General features: G+C 47.3%; 1 protein-coding gene across 2 annotated transcripts in view; it reads right to left on the bottom strand.

Annotated features, from left to right (window-relative positions):
- Positions 1–16,027, bottom strand: part of PRPF8 (pre-mRNA processing factor 8) — a 162,271-nt gene that overhangs the window by 92,422 nt on the left and 53,822 nt on the right. For both annotated transcript variants that reach the window (XM_078680163.1, XM_078680164.1), the window contains 8 exons: positions 15,595–15,791; positions 13,988–14,194; positions 13,732–13,895; positions 13,367–13,493; positions 10,176–10,368; positions 8,875–9,062; positions 8,256–8,494; positions 7,120–7,266 (listed from right to left, as the gene is read on the bottom strand). In XM_078680163.1, the coding sequence (XP_078536289.1) occupies positions 7,120–7,266; positions 8,256–8,494; positions 8,875–9,062; positions 10,176–10,368; positions 13,367–13,493; positions 13,732–13,895; positions 13,988–14,194; positions 15,595–15,791 (1,462 nt within the window). The remainder of the gene's footprint in view (positions 1–7,119; positions 7,267–8,255; positions 8,495–8,874; positions 9,063–10,175; positions 10,369–13,366; positions 13,494–13,731; positions 13,896–13,987; positions 14,195–15,594; positions 15,792–16,027) is intronic.

The following is a 16,027-nucleotide window of genomic DNA, read 5'->3' as shown; positions in this document are numbered from 1 at the left end:
TGAAGTAGTGTGAATGAACTAGAGGTGTTCCCGCCCATCAACACCCTGGCCCCAACACCCTCAAACCCCCCTCTCCCCCAGTCCTACCATCCTGGGTAATTAACTGTGACCTCTTAATCACCCACTCAGTTCAGGCTTGAAGCTCACTTGAACACATATTAGTACATATTATATTTTGGGCTTTTATTTTAATCACACAACTTGAACCATAATACAAATCATAACATATTAGCAGTAAAATACAAAAAGCAAAGTAATTGGCCCAGTTCGGTATATCGTAATGGTTACAGCTGTTCATAATTGAACACAATGATAGTTATTGGTTTGCTTTTTATAATCTGACCAAAATTATGTGAATCGAGCAATTTTTTTCCTAGGGACTTCAAAATATAGGCAGTACAGTAAAAGTCGAGAAACTACAGTAGTGCTGCAAAATATGTGGCACATATTTCGGCTTCAACGTTATTAATACTTCATTTTATAAACACTAAGCATCCACGGACCCCCGGTTAGGACCATTGATCTATGTGTATTCCTTCAAAGATCCAGTGAATACATCTATTCTCTTGGGTTCTCTTAGCACCATCCACATTAATTGACTGACCTAGAACCTCCTAGGTAAAACTCACATCCGATACACCATGGCCAAAGATAAAATTTTAGTTCCTCTTGAATGGACTTCTCAGAGGTTATTCTAGGACTGGTTTTGTAATGACTGCACTTTAGCTGCACTTGGGTATGCTCCACATCGTACACATTGGTTACTTAACAGTGCCTCTAGTGGTCTTCCTTCTGTCACTTCTCAGGTGCATTCCACATAGTATGGTTGAGCTGCCTAATCATATTGTAGGGGTTTGGCCTTCTGCCATTACCGGGTGGACTCCCGTATAGTACTCTCTGAAGTGCTCAATGTTGCCTCCAGGGACTGGAATTCTGCAGATTCTGGGAAAACCCATACAGCTCTCTGACAATTTGACAGTGCCTAAGGGAGGGCCTCTGTCACTCAAGTATAGACCCCTGTGATGTACTACTTGTGGATTCCACTGATCCACATGAATGTAGCTTCTTCTTTATGATACACCGCAATAAAGATAGCAAGAATCAGAATGAGTGACTGTATTTGAACTCACACTTTCTGTGACCTTTCATGTTAAAGCATAGGGGGTGGTAGCATGCACGCCAGATTCCCTCTTCCGAGTCGTGAGCAGTTAAGAGGAAGTGTCCCTAAATATTACAGAATTTGCACACAGCTCTCGCAGCCCACACAGCCCACACACCTCTCGCAGCCCACACAGCCCACACACCTCTCACAGCCCACACACCTCTCACAGCCCACACACCTCTCACAGCCCACACACCTCTCACAGCCCACACACCTCTCACAGCCCACACACCTCTCACAGCCCACACACCTCTCACAGCCCACACACCTCTCACAGCCCACACACCTCTCACAGCCCACACACCTCTCACAGCCCACACACCTCACAGCCCACACACCTCTCACAGCCCTCACAGCTCTCACAGCTCTCACAGCCCACACAGCCCACACAGCCCACACAGCCCACACAGCTCTCACAGCCCACACAGTTCTCACAGCCCACACACCTCTCACAGCCCACACACCTCTCACAGCCCACACACCTCTCACAGCCCACACACCTCTCACAGCCCACACACCTCTCACAGCCCACACACCTCTCACAGCCCACACACCTCTCACAGCCCACACACCTCACAGCCCACACACCTCTCACAGCCCACACCTCTCACAGCCCACACACCTCTCACAGCCCACACACCTCTCACAGCCCACACACCTCTCACAGCCCACACACCTCTCACAGCCCACACACCTCTCACAGCCCACACACCTCTCACAGCCCACACACCTCACAGCCCACACACCCCTCACAGCCCACACACCTCACAGCCCACACACCTCACAGCCCACACACCTCTCACAGCCCACACACCTCTCACAGCCCACACACCTCTCACAGCCCACACACCTCTCACAGCCCACACACCTCTCACAGCCCACACACCTCTCACAGCCCACACACCTCACAGCCCACACACCTCTCACAGCCCACACACCTCTCACAGCCCACACACCTCTCACAGCCCACACACCTCTCACAGCCCACACACCTCTCACAGCCCACACACCTCTCACAGCCCACACACCTCTCACAGCCCACACACCTCTCACAGCCCACACACCTCTCACAGCCCACACACCTCTCACAGCCCACACAGCTCACAGCCCACACACGACACACAGCTCACAGCCCACACAGCTCACAGCCCACACAGCTCACACAGCCCACACACGACACACAGCTCACAGCCCACACAGCTCACAGCCCACACAGCTCTCACAGCCCACACAGCTCACACAGCTCACACACCGCTCACAGCCCACACACCTCTCACAGCCCACACACCTCTCACAGCCCACACAGCAGTGGGCAGGAATGCAAGCACATCGCCCTTACAGCTCTCACAGCCGACACACCTCTCACAGCCCACACACCTCTCACAGCCCACACAGCTCTCACAGCCCACACAGCTCTCACAGCCCACACAGCTCTCACAGCCCACACAGCTCTCACAGCCCACACAGCTCTCACAGCCCACACAGCTCTCACAGCCCACACAGCTCTCACAGCCCACACAGCTCTCACAGCCCACACAGCTCTCACAGCCCACACAGCTCTCACAGCCCACACAGCTCTCACAGCCCACACACCTCTCACAGTCCACACACCTCTCACAGTCCACACACCTCTCACAGTCCACACACCTCTCACAGTCCACACACCTCTCACAGTCCACACACCTCTCACAGTCCACACACCTCTCACAGCCCACACACCTCTCACAGCCCACACACCTCTCACAGCCCACACAACAGGGGGCAGGAATGCAAGCACACCAGAACAGGGGGCAGGAATGCAAGCACACCAGAACAGGGGGCAGGAATGCAAGCACACCGGAACAGGGGGCAGGAATGCAAGCACACCGGAACAACGCATCTGACTGGATGAGGCGATGACCTGCACAAACCAGAGAGTCTGTAAACTGCAGGATTCCTCGCAGTGAACGCTCACACCCCATCACTCGCACAGTAAGGGAGCGTCTATAAACTGCACAAAGGTCCCAAGAGGGTGACACACCCCCTCTATCACCACACAGCAGGGAGAGTCTCAAACTGCACAGAGGACCCCGGAGTGTGTCACAGCACCCCTCATCCCCAATACAGCAGGGAGAAAACCCTGCGGACTATATGCGTGTTTACCTGGTGCCTGATGTCTACCACTAATACAAACACACGACGTTTATCCCACGCTGGGTTAAAGCTGCATGAGCAGAATAAAGGAGCAGTGGACAGAGCGGCCCCCCCAGAACCACCCGGAGGAAGTGCCCATCCCATGACAGCGGCTCTAGGGGTCGGAGCGTCAGTAACGGGGCGAGCTGTGAAGGTGTGACATACATACAGATGCCAGGGTGACCCCAGGCCCACGGCTCCAGTTGGACTGCCCATTCCCCACCACTAATGAGGCGGCTCCCAAGGCATGATCTCCTCTGCGCACCACCTACGTCGGATAACCCGATATCCCGGCGCATCCTATTCACGGCGCGCACAGTTGGCCTGGGCAGTCCACACGGTGACAAAAAAAACACAACACCAAACGAAATGGTTTCAGACAACCTTTAAAACGGCCGTTGTCCAGATTGAGCCGGCCTTGGTTGGGGTTGTGTGTGTGTGTGTGGGGGGGGGGGGGGGGGGGTCGAAGGAGGGGGGCACGCACCAAGTGGCTGTCACTAAAGTGCCAATCTGGGGAAGGTGCCAAGGGGTTTCTATCTATTGGCCATGTTCAGCCCAGTAACACCGAAGACACGTAAGGGGTGCAGGGAGCTCGCCACTGAAAGGGGTACGGTGTGTACCCACGGCCTCGCCACACACCAGGCCCTTCCCCCCACATAACACGACGCACGCATCACCCCAAGGCGTCAGCCGGGCTTTTAATAAACTGCCTTTGGCTTGGAAATAGACAGGCCGGAGACACTGCGGAGCAAATGTCACACCATCACCTCGCCGGACACGGGACCTACCGGGCACGACCTTCATGGCGGCAGCTGGCCCCTGCCCTCCCCCAGGCACGGAGGGCTGCGGAGCGTCGGAGAATGGCGAGAGCCGGCCTCGGTGGTCGGGGGGGGAAGAGGAACGAAGCACTGAGGTCCCCCGGCTTTCGGAGGGTAGATACACTGGCCGTGCTAAATGTCAGCCTGCTCCCCCGTGCCCAGCGGCGGGGTGGGGGTGGGGGGGCGAGCTTTAGCAGGATAAAAATATCAGGCGTGAGAAGGTGTCATCCTGCCTGAGATAGAACATTACTGGCCACAATGGAGAGAGTTAACACCGCGCTGGGCAGGGTACCAGCGCGAGGAGGAAGGGGCAACCGGGCACAGATTGTACCAGCCACGGGGGTGCAGAAACAGAGAGTCAGAGGCAAGAAACACCGGCAGAAACGGGGGCAGGGGCACGAAGAACGGCACAAACAGGGTGGCAGAGGCTTACCTCATGTCCAAGCCTATGCTGCTCGAACAGCAAAATGGCCGCAGCAAGCTTCCAAATTTTTCAGAATCGGGGGTGTGGTTTTGTGTTTCTGAGTGACAGACAACGTCACGGTCTAAAGAACAGCAAAACTTACGCCCCCGAATCCGAAAGAGACGGGGCTTGTTTGGAGTGACTCCCTTCTCTTCCAATGGCTGGCCTCCGTTTAGGAAGCCAGCCAATGGAAGCGAACGGAGCACAGAGGTGGGTTTAAACTGCCCTACTCCAAACCATAAGATCTCCGGACCGGAAGAAGGGCTTTGCGCAGCTTATAGGTCCCTCGACCTAAAAACCCCCACAAACAAGTACTATTCCGGACCCAACCACTAGATGGCGAATAACGCACAGTATGTGAATCCAGAAAAGGATTCATGCTGCAAAACCATATTGCACTTGCAAGAATACATGCATAAGTCCAATATATTTAATTGAATTATGCATTTTTAACAGCATTTCAAGTTATCTTTAAGTGTATTGCATAGGATAGCGATGCCTGGGATTATCTCTTGGATCCCCTTGTAATAATGGTGAGGGACCCAGCAATGTGGTGGATGGTGATTTCCACTGCAGTTTTGCACTAGATTTGAAACGACTGGTATGTGGCCCAAACCAATTAGTGCTCTGCCTTGAAGTAGTGTGAATGAACTAGAGGTGTTCCCGCCCATCAACACCCTGGCCCCAACACCCTCAAACCCCCCTCTCCCCCAGTCCTACCATCCTGGGTAATTAACTGTGACCTCTTAATCACCCACTCAGTTCAGGCTTGAAGCTCACTTGAACACATATTAGTACATATTATATTTTGGGCTTTTATTTTAATCACACAACTTGAACCATAATACAAATCATAACATATTAGCAGTAAAATACAAAAAGCAAAGTAATTGGCCCAGTTCGGTATATCGTAATGGTTACAGCTGTTCATAATTGAACACAATGATAGTTATTGGTTTGCTATTTATAATCTGACCAAAATTATGTGAATCGAGCAATTTTTTTCCTAGGGACTTCAAAATATAGGCAGTACAGTAAAAGTCGAGAAACTACAGTAGTGCTGCAAAATATGTGGCACATATTTCGGCTTCAACGTTATTAATACTTCATTTTATAAACACTAAGCATCCACGGACCCCCGGTTAGGACCATTGATCTATGTGTATTCCTTCAAAGATCCAGTGAATACATCTATTCTCTTGGGTTCTCTTAGCACCATCCACATTAATTGACTGACCTAGAACCTCCTAGGTAAAACTCACATCCGATACACCATGGCCAAAGATAAAATTTTAGTTCCTCTTGAATGGACTTCTCAGAGGTTATTCTAGGACTGGTTTTGTAATGACTGCACTTTAGCTGCACTTGGGTATGCTCCACATCGTACACATTGGTTACTTAACAGTGCCTCTAGTGGTCTTCCTTCTGTCACTTCTCAGGTGCATTCCACATAGTATGGTTGAGCTGCCTAATCATATTGTAGGGGTTTGGCCTTCTGCCATTACCGGGTGGACTCCCGTATAGTACTCTCTGAAGTGCTCAATGTTGCCTCCAGGGACTGGAATTCTGCAGATTCTGGGAAAACCCATACAGCTCTCTGACAATTTGACAGTGCCTAAGTTCTGTCACTCAAGTATAGACCCCTGTGATGTACTACTTGTGGATTCCACTGATCCACATGAATGTAGCTTCTTCTTTATGATACACCGCAATAAAGATAGCAAGAATCAGAATGAGTGACTGTATTTGAACTCACACTTTCTGTGACCTTTCATGTTAAAGCATAGGGGGTGGTAGCATGCACGCCAGATTCCCTCTTCCGAGTCGTGAGCAGTTAAGAGGAAGTGTCCCTAAATATTACAGAATTTGCACACAGCTCTCGCAGCCCACACAGCCCACACACCTCTCGCAGCCCACACAGCCCACACACCTCTCACAGCCCACACACCTCTCACAGCCCACACACCTCTCACAGCCCACACACCTCTCACAGCCCACACACCTCTCACAGCCCACACACCTCTCACAGCCCACACACCTCTCACAGCCCACACCCCGCAATAAAGATAGCAAGAATCAGAATGAGTGACTGTATTTGAACTCACACTTTCTGTGACCTTTCATGTTAAAGCATAGCAACAATGCTGCACCACGTTTACAGCATCTCACCCAGAACCACCTTATAGGCCAGTCTACAACTAACGCCCTTGCAATAGTGCACTCCGAAAGGGCTCATGGGAACCCTGTATGAATCTAAGAATACAGTAAAATATATATACCACTTAGAGCAGGTGAAGCACTTACAGGACTATGAGGTATACCGCATGCTGCAGTAGGAGCATGTTTTCTCATTTCAGTCCACCCCCAGAACTCAAATATCCACATATTTCTGACCCCTCGCCTGCCTGCTTCTCAGTTCTAGGCCCATAGCAGATCACTGTGAGCCCCAAAGCATGAGACCATTTTAACAGCTCCACTCCCATTGTTATGGTTGACATACTTACAGGTTTACATCATGCTTCATGAGGCGCATCCGGGCGTCTCGTGGCCAGCACTTCTTGTTGTTGTAGCCCACAATATTCTCATTATTGGGGTCAGGGTGCTCAGTCAGGTAACGCTGGATCAAATCACGAGCCTCATCAGCAGAAAACCTGAAGAAGAAAAAAAAATTCAGGCATGATTCATACTATCTCTGAAGACCTGGGAGAGACTAAGCTAATGGTTATAAAAAGAGGTTTGTTTTAATGTTTGCAAAAAAGCAGGGCAAGAGAAGAATTTAAAGAGTCATCTAGTGTAGAGAAAAAACGGTATCCTGCATCCCTAACAAACACATACAATAGGCACTCCAGAATGTATAGACGTCTAATAGTCAGCTGTCTAGCTGAAATCAAATGTGACACCAATCACCAGATAGCTCCTTAAAGAGAGGGCAGGGGCAACTGAAGCACAAAAGAGATACTATTTCTGTAGTCAAGGGGATTAAATACGTTTATGCCTTGCAAGCACAGAGGAGGCAGACTGAGAAGCAAGGGTGCCTGCCGTGGCCATAAAGTGAGGGTTATTACATGAGCAAGGGGGTCAGAGATTGGCTTGCAGGGGCAGTTACCTAATGCCTATGAAATAGGAGAAGCTAAATTCCATAGATAAGACTAGGCTTCAATGAGCAGTATGGCAGCACTATTGTCATGAGCTTGCTGGGAGCAAACAGAAGTAAAAAGGAAAACAGACCAATGCTGCAAAGGGTGAAGCTAAAATGGAATACAATGCAGATTCTTTTGATGTGCTGGCAGGGCATGCTTCAGCTGTACGGAGGTAGCACAGTATACATGAGGCAGGGAAGAATAAGAAAGGAAGCAATAGAGGGCAGAAACTGACCACAGGTGTAGTAGAAAACATGGAGGGTGTGAAAAGCTGATATGTCCATTAGCGAAGGAGTGAGAGGGGAATAGCCATATCTGAACAAATGGACGAAGAGTGGTGAAGGCCAAAGGGGATGTTTTGGTGGATTGAGAGGATCTCTTTGGTGTACTCAATAGAGAAAGGAGTGGGATAATTATAAAAAGTAGTGGTGTAGGTTTATGTATCTGTATAATAGAAAAAGGGTGGAGAAACGTGTCAGAGGTGTAGCTAGTAGTCATACCTGAAGAAGATGTGGATGCGGTCAATGTACCGGCAGTACAGGCGAATAGGGTGGGCTACCTCTGTTGCGATATCCTGAAAACTGAGGAAGTCATTTGGCATCTGTGGCGGGCCAGCCATCTCACTGGCTCGGTGCAGGCCAAGGACAAGGAGGTCCATCACCAACCCATAGTACTGCACAATGAACGAGGCAAACTGAAGACCACGGATGATTCCATAAGAGTTGGTGTGGTTCATATCCTGGTAGAGAAAATAAATTACTTTATTTAGACTTTAGGGAACAGGGCTGTGCATATCAGAGTCAGCACAGCACTCTGCTTCATGAAATGTAAATGAACAGCCTTCTAGGCCATGATACCACACAGCAATTTGCAGGGATAGTCTACAAGCAAGATTAATATAACTCAGTGTACCTTTCCTTAGAACTGTGCTTGAAATGATGTGAAACTGAGACATTGTGGCATTCTCTCATGGTGTTCATCCAGAACCACTGCTTGCCCTAACCTCAAACTCTCCTGGACGCATTCGGCTTTCCATTCAGTAATACACAAAGTAATCCCTCCTCCACACTTCCAACATCAAAATGAGAAACAGAAAACAAGTCGAGATGCAGAACATACCTTGTAGTTTATCACAACATTGTTCTTAGCTGTCATGTAGTCGGCAATGTTGTGATCAACAATGAGGCGCAGAAGTCTGTTGAGCAGTGTCAAGTCGATTTTCTCATACATCTTCTCGAATCGAGATTCCAGCATGACATTACATTCACCTTCACTTGTGTCCCACACATCCTGCAAGTTATTAATACCTGGCGAGAAAAGAGAAGCATAAACATCTCACAGAGCAAACCATAACCTCCTAGCACTACAATCCCCATGAAACAAACTAACAACATAAGGGCCTTCTATACCTCAGAGGAAAAGTCCTAAAAATTACACTGAGGGAGCTAGAAGACAGGTGCTAAAATCAAGCAATAGTGCGGAATCCCAGAGTCTTTTGTGTGCGAACACTCATCCTCTCAAAATACTAGACTGATGAGGTCACAACCACATTTTTTATGTCCTCCTTGGTCTCCCTCCACCACCCTTTCTTTCTGATCTAGGTTAGGAGGAAACATTAGAACCAGTGGGCTTCACCTCTGAGCAACATAAATTACCAAACAACACAAACAATTCACAATAAACTTGGGGACGAATGATATTCTATAAGGATGCAACAGAGCTAACTTGCAGATTAGCTGAAAGCCTAGCCAAATAACCCCTTAGAACATTTCTGTAAACAATCAGCCAGCCATCTCTTCAGATGTCTTACACGGCCAGGTAATACTCCTACAATTTCACCCTCCCTCCCCACATCCAATAAACTCTCAGTCAAATTTCTCTTGTTTGCCTGTACAGACAACCCCCAAACTGCTAGGCAAACCCCTTCTACAGATGTCTATTCCAAAAAATGATCAGCAAGGCACACTTTTGTGCATAATTTAACATCATGCCCCAGTAAACAAATCAACCCCAAATGCCAATTAGGATACCCACGCCGAGTTGTCAGTGTTGCCAATAAGTGGGGCATAATCATAATTTCCTCCCACAAAATGTCAGTTTTCAAGATACTTTCTCGGACATCAGTAAAGCCAATACCCTAGTTACACACTAAGAACACAGTTCACCCTCCCACATCTTTCGAACTCTACTGTCCCAAATAAAGTGCGACAATCTACTAATCAGAGCCGTTACAGAGCAAATTATCTACCTCTCCTCCTTCAAAACCACCCAATCTGCCAATCCAATCTCCAATTTTTTTTTTCTCTGCCAGCCAGCAACGTCCTTCCATCAAGACCGCACCAAACGAACACAGGCATGCAAGCTTTATGTACTAATACAATCCTCGTTACTTAGACCCCTCTAAAAAGAGTGGTGCTCACCTTGACACCATTTGTACACAAGCAGTGGAGGTGGCTCCGTGTCTGCGGGCTTGATCCATGGAGGGAAAAGTCTCCTTTTATCGGCTTCGTACCACAAGTACTGATCCAGGTATGCATCTGTGATCTTCTCCAATGGCTCAACGTCATACACTGGAACCAAGTGACTGTAGAGGTCCATAAACTCAATACCCACCTTTGAAAAACAGAGAAAGAAAAGTCACACCAATTGTGCAAAGAATAGCATTAGTATGACCCAACTTCAGAACGGATGCAGACCGTTATTAGTAAACTTTGAAAGCTAGATGGGGTCAAACTGACTCAAGAATGGTATAATAAATGAGTAACGTGTACTCTATCCTTGTTAAAGTCATATCCTGGCCCAGACTGGAGGGGGTAAAAAAGCTCATTCAGAGAACAACAGTTGTGTATCTCCGGCCTGGCACAGTGGGTGGAGCCTCCAATGCTTGTAGAGTATCTCCTAGATGTTTCCATTCACAGAGGGATGGCCAAGATGCACAGCAGAAATTCATATGGATTTTCCAAGTATTTTCCCAGACAATCATAGTGCGGGGTTGAACATAAGCAGTACATTATTACAAGAAATTACAGAAGTGCATACTAAGAATTACCCAATAGCAAGCCTGCGGGTGCCTTTCAAAACATCTCTGGAATGTACGCAGCAAGCAAAACAAAGGCAGCCAACCAATCCTGACCTCAGAAAAAAGAGGCAGGAACCCAGAGAGCAGGCATGGTTTATGCAAGGATTCTTAAAGGAGGGAGCAGACTAGATTATCCAATCTCTTCGACGTTCACTAAGAGAACAAAGGCTAAACAATGAAAGGTGGAAGAGTACTTTCACAAAAGACAATCAAAACTCTAAGAACTCAAGTTTTTGAAGTTAATGAATCTGCCGGTAGAAAAGGATAGTCAAAATCTTTTTTTATCAGAGGTGGTGCTTGAGCACTTCCAATTAAAGGCAGAATTTGTTTCATTACTGAGCTCTATGACAGGTTACATGTGCTACACAGAAGGCAGAGATGAGAAGACACCTCAGGGTTATGTACACCATGCTAAATAACTGTCAGGTTTCAGTCTCTGGTCAGCGCGCGACGGCATGGTACTACATTTCCCATGATGCCGGTGCGCTGACAGGAAGGTCTTAAAACTGTGCAGGGCGCGCGCGAGGTTGCGCGTAATTCTTCCTGTTTGTATCCTCGTCGGTGTGGCGAGGGTTCCCTGGAGTTCCGTGGAGAAAGAGCTGGGAGTTAGAGGCGGAAACGGAGTATTGCCGGTTCACCGTGAGTAACGGTGAGGTGCTCGTCTGAGTGCCCCGCCCTTTCCCGATTCCTCCTGGATGTTTGGATTGCCCTAAGAGTTGATGTTTGGTTCCTGAAGGTTGCAAAGCGGGTAACAGCGAGCGGTCTGCCGCGTAACGCCGTATTTGCATTAGGAAAATCTTCGTGTTGTATTGGACAGTACAGCGGGTTACTGCGGGTCAAGGAGACCGCGTAACGCCGTCTGTTTCTTGATCACTTGGGGATTTACACTCCTAAGGACATTACAGTGGATTACTGCGTGCGGCTGCAGCGTAACACCGTCTGTATTTTGGGATCTTGTTTTGGTAGTACTTTTAGGCGGAACCTGGCGGCGGTCGCAACTGCGGGCTACCGTCATTATAGGAGATTCCTTTTTTGTTTCTTCAGACCTACTTCTTGTAGCTGTGAGAACAACAGCGCTTTTCTTCGCCTTCCTTTGAGACTGTTCATTAATTTCATTTACTTAACCAGGGGGGGGACAAGAACTACGATTTAGGAAGCAATCAGGCTGGGTGCTTTCCTGTCTGGGTTTGCTGTCTTACCTTTCCTTTGTTCCTGTTGTTGCATGCTTCCTGCAAGGTTCAGAGGATTCTCTAGCAGGGTAGGGAAAATGCGATACCAGCAGTAATTGATGGGCACATGCAAATGAGTGATGATATATTTACACTGTACTCTGCTTTCCTCATCAGATGGTGTACAGGGGGTCTGTGATGTTTTATTAGAGGCAATTGCAGAGGATGCACAGGTATTATTGATGTTATGTGTTCTAGCAAGAATTGATGAGAGTAGTTTGTGTTCTAGTATCTCATGGTTGTGTTTATGTAATTTCAGAGCCTTTGTCCCTGCTGACCCCTCCCCTACCTGGTGCCCCTCACTTGATAACTCGAGGACCCTGGGGGGGAACCCCATGTCAGGGTACTTGGTGATGTCAGGAGATGGTCCTTTATTCTACTGCAGCTGAACCCTGCGAAGCATATCCTGACAATAACTACACCTGGCACACACTATTTCTGAAGTAACTTTGTCCCTGTTAAACAGAGCCCACTATTTTACAGCTAACAACCTCACTCTAATTGGACCGCCTGATCTCTAGATTGCGATTTAACTGTGTGCACCTCTGCCCAAACATCAATTCCACTCTCTTGCCTAAGGAGGCCTCCTCATTGTTTTTTTTTACAGTAGTCTTTGTCAACGTTGTCTATTTTTGTGTTCTGCACAAAATATTTCTAGACTAGATTATGATCAACCTCAGAGTCTATTTCTATTAAATACTTTATTCCATCACCTCACTGGCAGCTTGGGGTAGTACATTAAGATTATAAGCGCCTCAGCAACAAGTTTATTTTACACTAGTTCTTATCACCATAAGCAACAAAACCTGTAGCCCCATGAGATAAGTCAGTGTAACTGAAGCTAGCCCATATTCTTGCCCATGTCAGAATCCGCTCCAGTGGTTTTGGAGCGATGCAGTGTTCTTTGGTATTTTCGCACTGCGTTACTAGGTGTTTTGTAGTTTCCTTTCCTTGTGCTTAGACCATAGTGATAACAGGATTTCTCAGCCCACATGGTACGATCATTCAAATACAGACAACCCAAACCTGTATAAAGCAGTTACATAAAGCCTTTATGTCAGAAAACTGAGACTTCAACATAAAATAAACATCCACTACAAGGACCGGTTGCATCTGAAAATCCACCACAGCTCCAATTTCACAGCATCAAGAGATACAGCAGCTGTTTTACTGGGGGGCGGAGGTGGAGAGAGGCACACAACCCAAATACCGATCATTTGCATCAGGATGTAGCAAGACAAGGGAATTATCTGACCCCAAAACTACTCAGAAAGGAGACCATAAAGTTTTACCAAACTCTCACCTCTTTGAAGGCTCTCTGAGTGAGAAGATGTCGCTTGATTCTAGACAGAGCTTCATGGGGGTTATCATACGCCTGTTCAATTAAGCCGAGCTCTTCCCTTTGAGACTGATTCAAACGGGACTTCACACTAAAAGTAAAGACACAGTTATAGGGATGGCAAAGGAACAAAGACATCCTTACAAGAGAAACAGTTCCATCTATGGGCACGAATGCCACTGTGTGACCTGCTTGTGTAGGAAGCACTTCTGAGAGATGGTGGAATATAACTGTTCACCACTGTACACATCTTTCTCCTTTCACAGCTCACTCTAGTGCTCGTCTCAGTTCCAATGTTTGAATGAGCATTTTTTCCGACCCCATCTCACCTGTATGCTTCTTTCAGCCTTTCCAGAGCCAGAATGAGTAGTTTTGTGTCATGCTTGTAGGAGAGAGGGGGGAAGGGGATAGGTGAGAACCGTCTGCTCTCCAGCCAGTGCACAGTGGTGGTGTACACGGCTACAGCCTCCTCTGCGGTGATGTACGGCCCATCCTAGAAGAAAGTACAGATTAAATATCTTCTTGTACTGATTGAAGGAAGACGACAGTGATACTCCCTCTGTTCCATTGGCTTCCATCCCTCACCTTCAGGTAGTTGTGCTGCCGTTCCTGTTCTGCCTTCAGGTACAGTCTGGTCAGTCGGCCCAAGTTCTTCTTGCAAACAGTTTTGTCAACAGTTGCGCCTCGTCGGATACGCTCACGGTTGTAATGTGCAGTGTTTGTCCACCAGTCTGCCTTGGCCTTCACATAGCGGAGGATCATGTTCTCAATCGGGGTGGGCAGCCCAGGGACCTGCAGACCGTAGCATGCGACAAGGCATGAGCAGGTGCACAGTACTGTTGAATCTTCAGCACAACCAGCTAATCCCTTTCATTTCCCCAAAAATCAGATACTCGGTCCTCCCCCAAAATGTAATGTCACTGACAGGAATGGGGTGAATGCATTATCAAAGAGCCCTTTCCATAAAGCTTGCCACCTAATATTCCTAATAAACGATACAGTCCCAAAAGTAGCTGAATCACTGCAAATGCAAACAATATCACTCCAATCTTTGTTGAACTTGGAAAGAACCTTTTTTTGCAGAGCATTACAAGTGACACGGAGTTCAATGCTTTCCAAAAGTCTGGTGTTGTTTTCACCACTATCCCAGATGCTTGGTGATATATATACTTGTCACTATACCTTGCATTGAATGTTTAAAGCCTGAGGTGTTGGCAATTCACCTACTATCAATACTGATCCACTAGAAACTATGGTCTGATGTGTTAAGGGTTTTTACCCATTCTCTGTGGGTAAATGTGATGACACATATTAGGAAAGATTTTTATGAAACCAGCCATTTTACCCATCAGTGAAAGAATCACATGCAGCCAAAATATCAAATATGAGTTTGATATTTTCTGATTCTCTACAGTTTATAAAATAATTAAACTAGACCTAAAACATGAAACTAAACCCTGCATCTTTAGACCAAAGGCCACAAAATTGAAAAAAGTGAAAGGAAGAACAAACAACATTTTAGTGGCATCCCTAAAGAACAAAACTCAAGCAGAATAATGTTAGCCAGTCTTCCTTACTGCTAGCTTGTATAACAATGTTACATTGCATTGACACCTTCAGGAAGTAAAAAAATGCCTCTTTCACTCTCTTTTTCCTTTCTTGGAATGGCATTTAGTTTGTGGTTGTGCAGGTGTTTTTTCAGTGTTTATATGTTTTCACCAGTGAGGGCTATTTATCTTTCAGTGGGGTTTTATCGGTTATTATATGTTTAAACCTAAAACCCCATAGCCTACATATAACCCTTCTTCCATCAGCAGCTCATTTGATGGTTTACCTTTCAACCACACCTACCTAGCCCTCTCTCCAAGTTACCAAGGCGCCCCTCATAGCAGCCCAGCAGAAGATACACTCCTCAAGTACAGCAATAATGCTAATACTTTCTAGCTAAGACCCTTCTACCCATACTCTTGCAACCCAGTCTACCTCATTGTACCACTCCAGTCTAGTGAACATCTTTCCCTTCCCGGTCCACACCAACCTTCTCTCGACCTGCGTCTTTAAAGGTAGAATGTTTGCAGTCTCTCTCTCCATCCTACTGCAGGCATACATGGCGCTGCTTGCACCACTGCCTAGCTTCCCTTATGACTGCCATGGATTCTGTCATTCTCCCCAACTCCAGTACGTCCTCTCACCTTCCAGGGGATGTTGGCCTTCCAGCACCTCCAAGCTTCACTCAGGTGTTGTAGGATAGTCCTAGCTTTGTTCTGCTTAATACCTTCCGGCATCATGTCCAGAATATCGTGCATGACGGCAGCACGCAGCTCCAAGTCAAAGTGAGATTCCACACGCTGCTTTGTGACGGTCTTTGCCACCCCTTTAGAATGACGACCTAGAGAAAGAGAAACAGCTTGAGGGATTAGAACAAGGCAAAAACCTGCAGGTAACAGTCCTGCATTCAGAGAGTGTAGGCTCAGCATCCCATCCTTAAAATTGCAATTAAAAAGGAAAACATGAATGTTGCTTTCGTTAATAAGAGCACAGAGAATTTAGTTTGTAATGTACTATGCGCTATAAACAGTCAATAGTAAGAGCCCATGAAACATTGCAGCAATGACACAGCAATGT

Source organism: Lissotriton helveticus, chromosome 3_1, assembly GCF_964261635.1.
Source record: "Lissotriton helveticus chromosome 3_1, aLisHel1.1, whole genome shotgun sequence".
Lineage (NCBI taxonomy): Eukaryota > Metazoa > Chordata > Amphibia > Caudata > Salamandridae > Lissotriton > Lissotriton helveticus.
The sequence above is the reverse complement of the archived record's forward strand: the minus strand, read 5'-3'. Positions and strand labels throughout refer to the sequence as shown.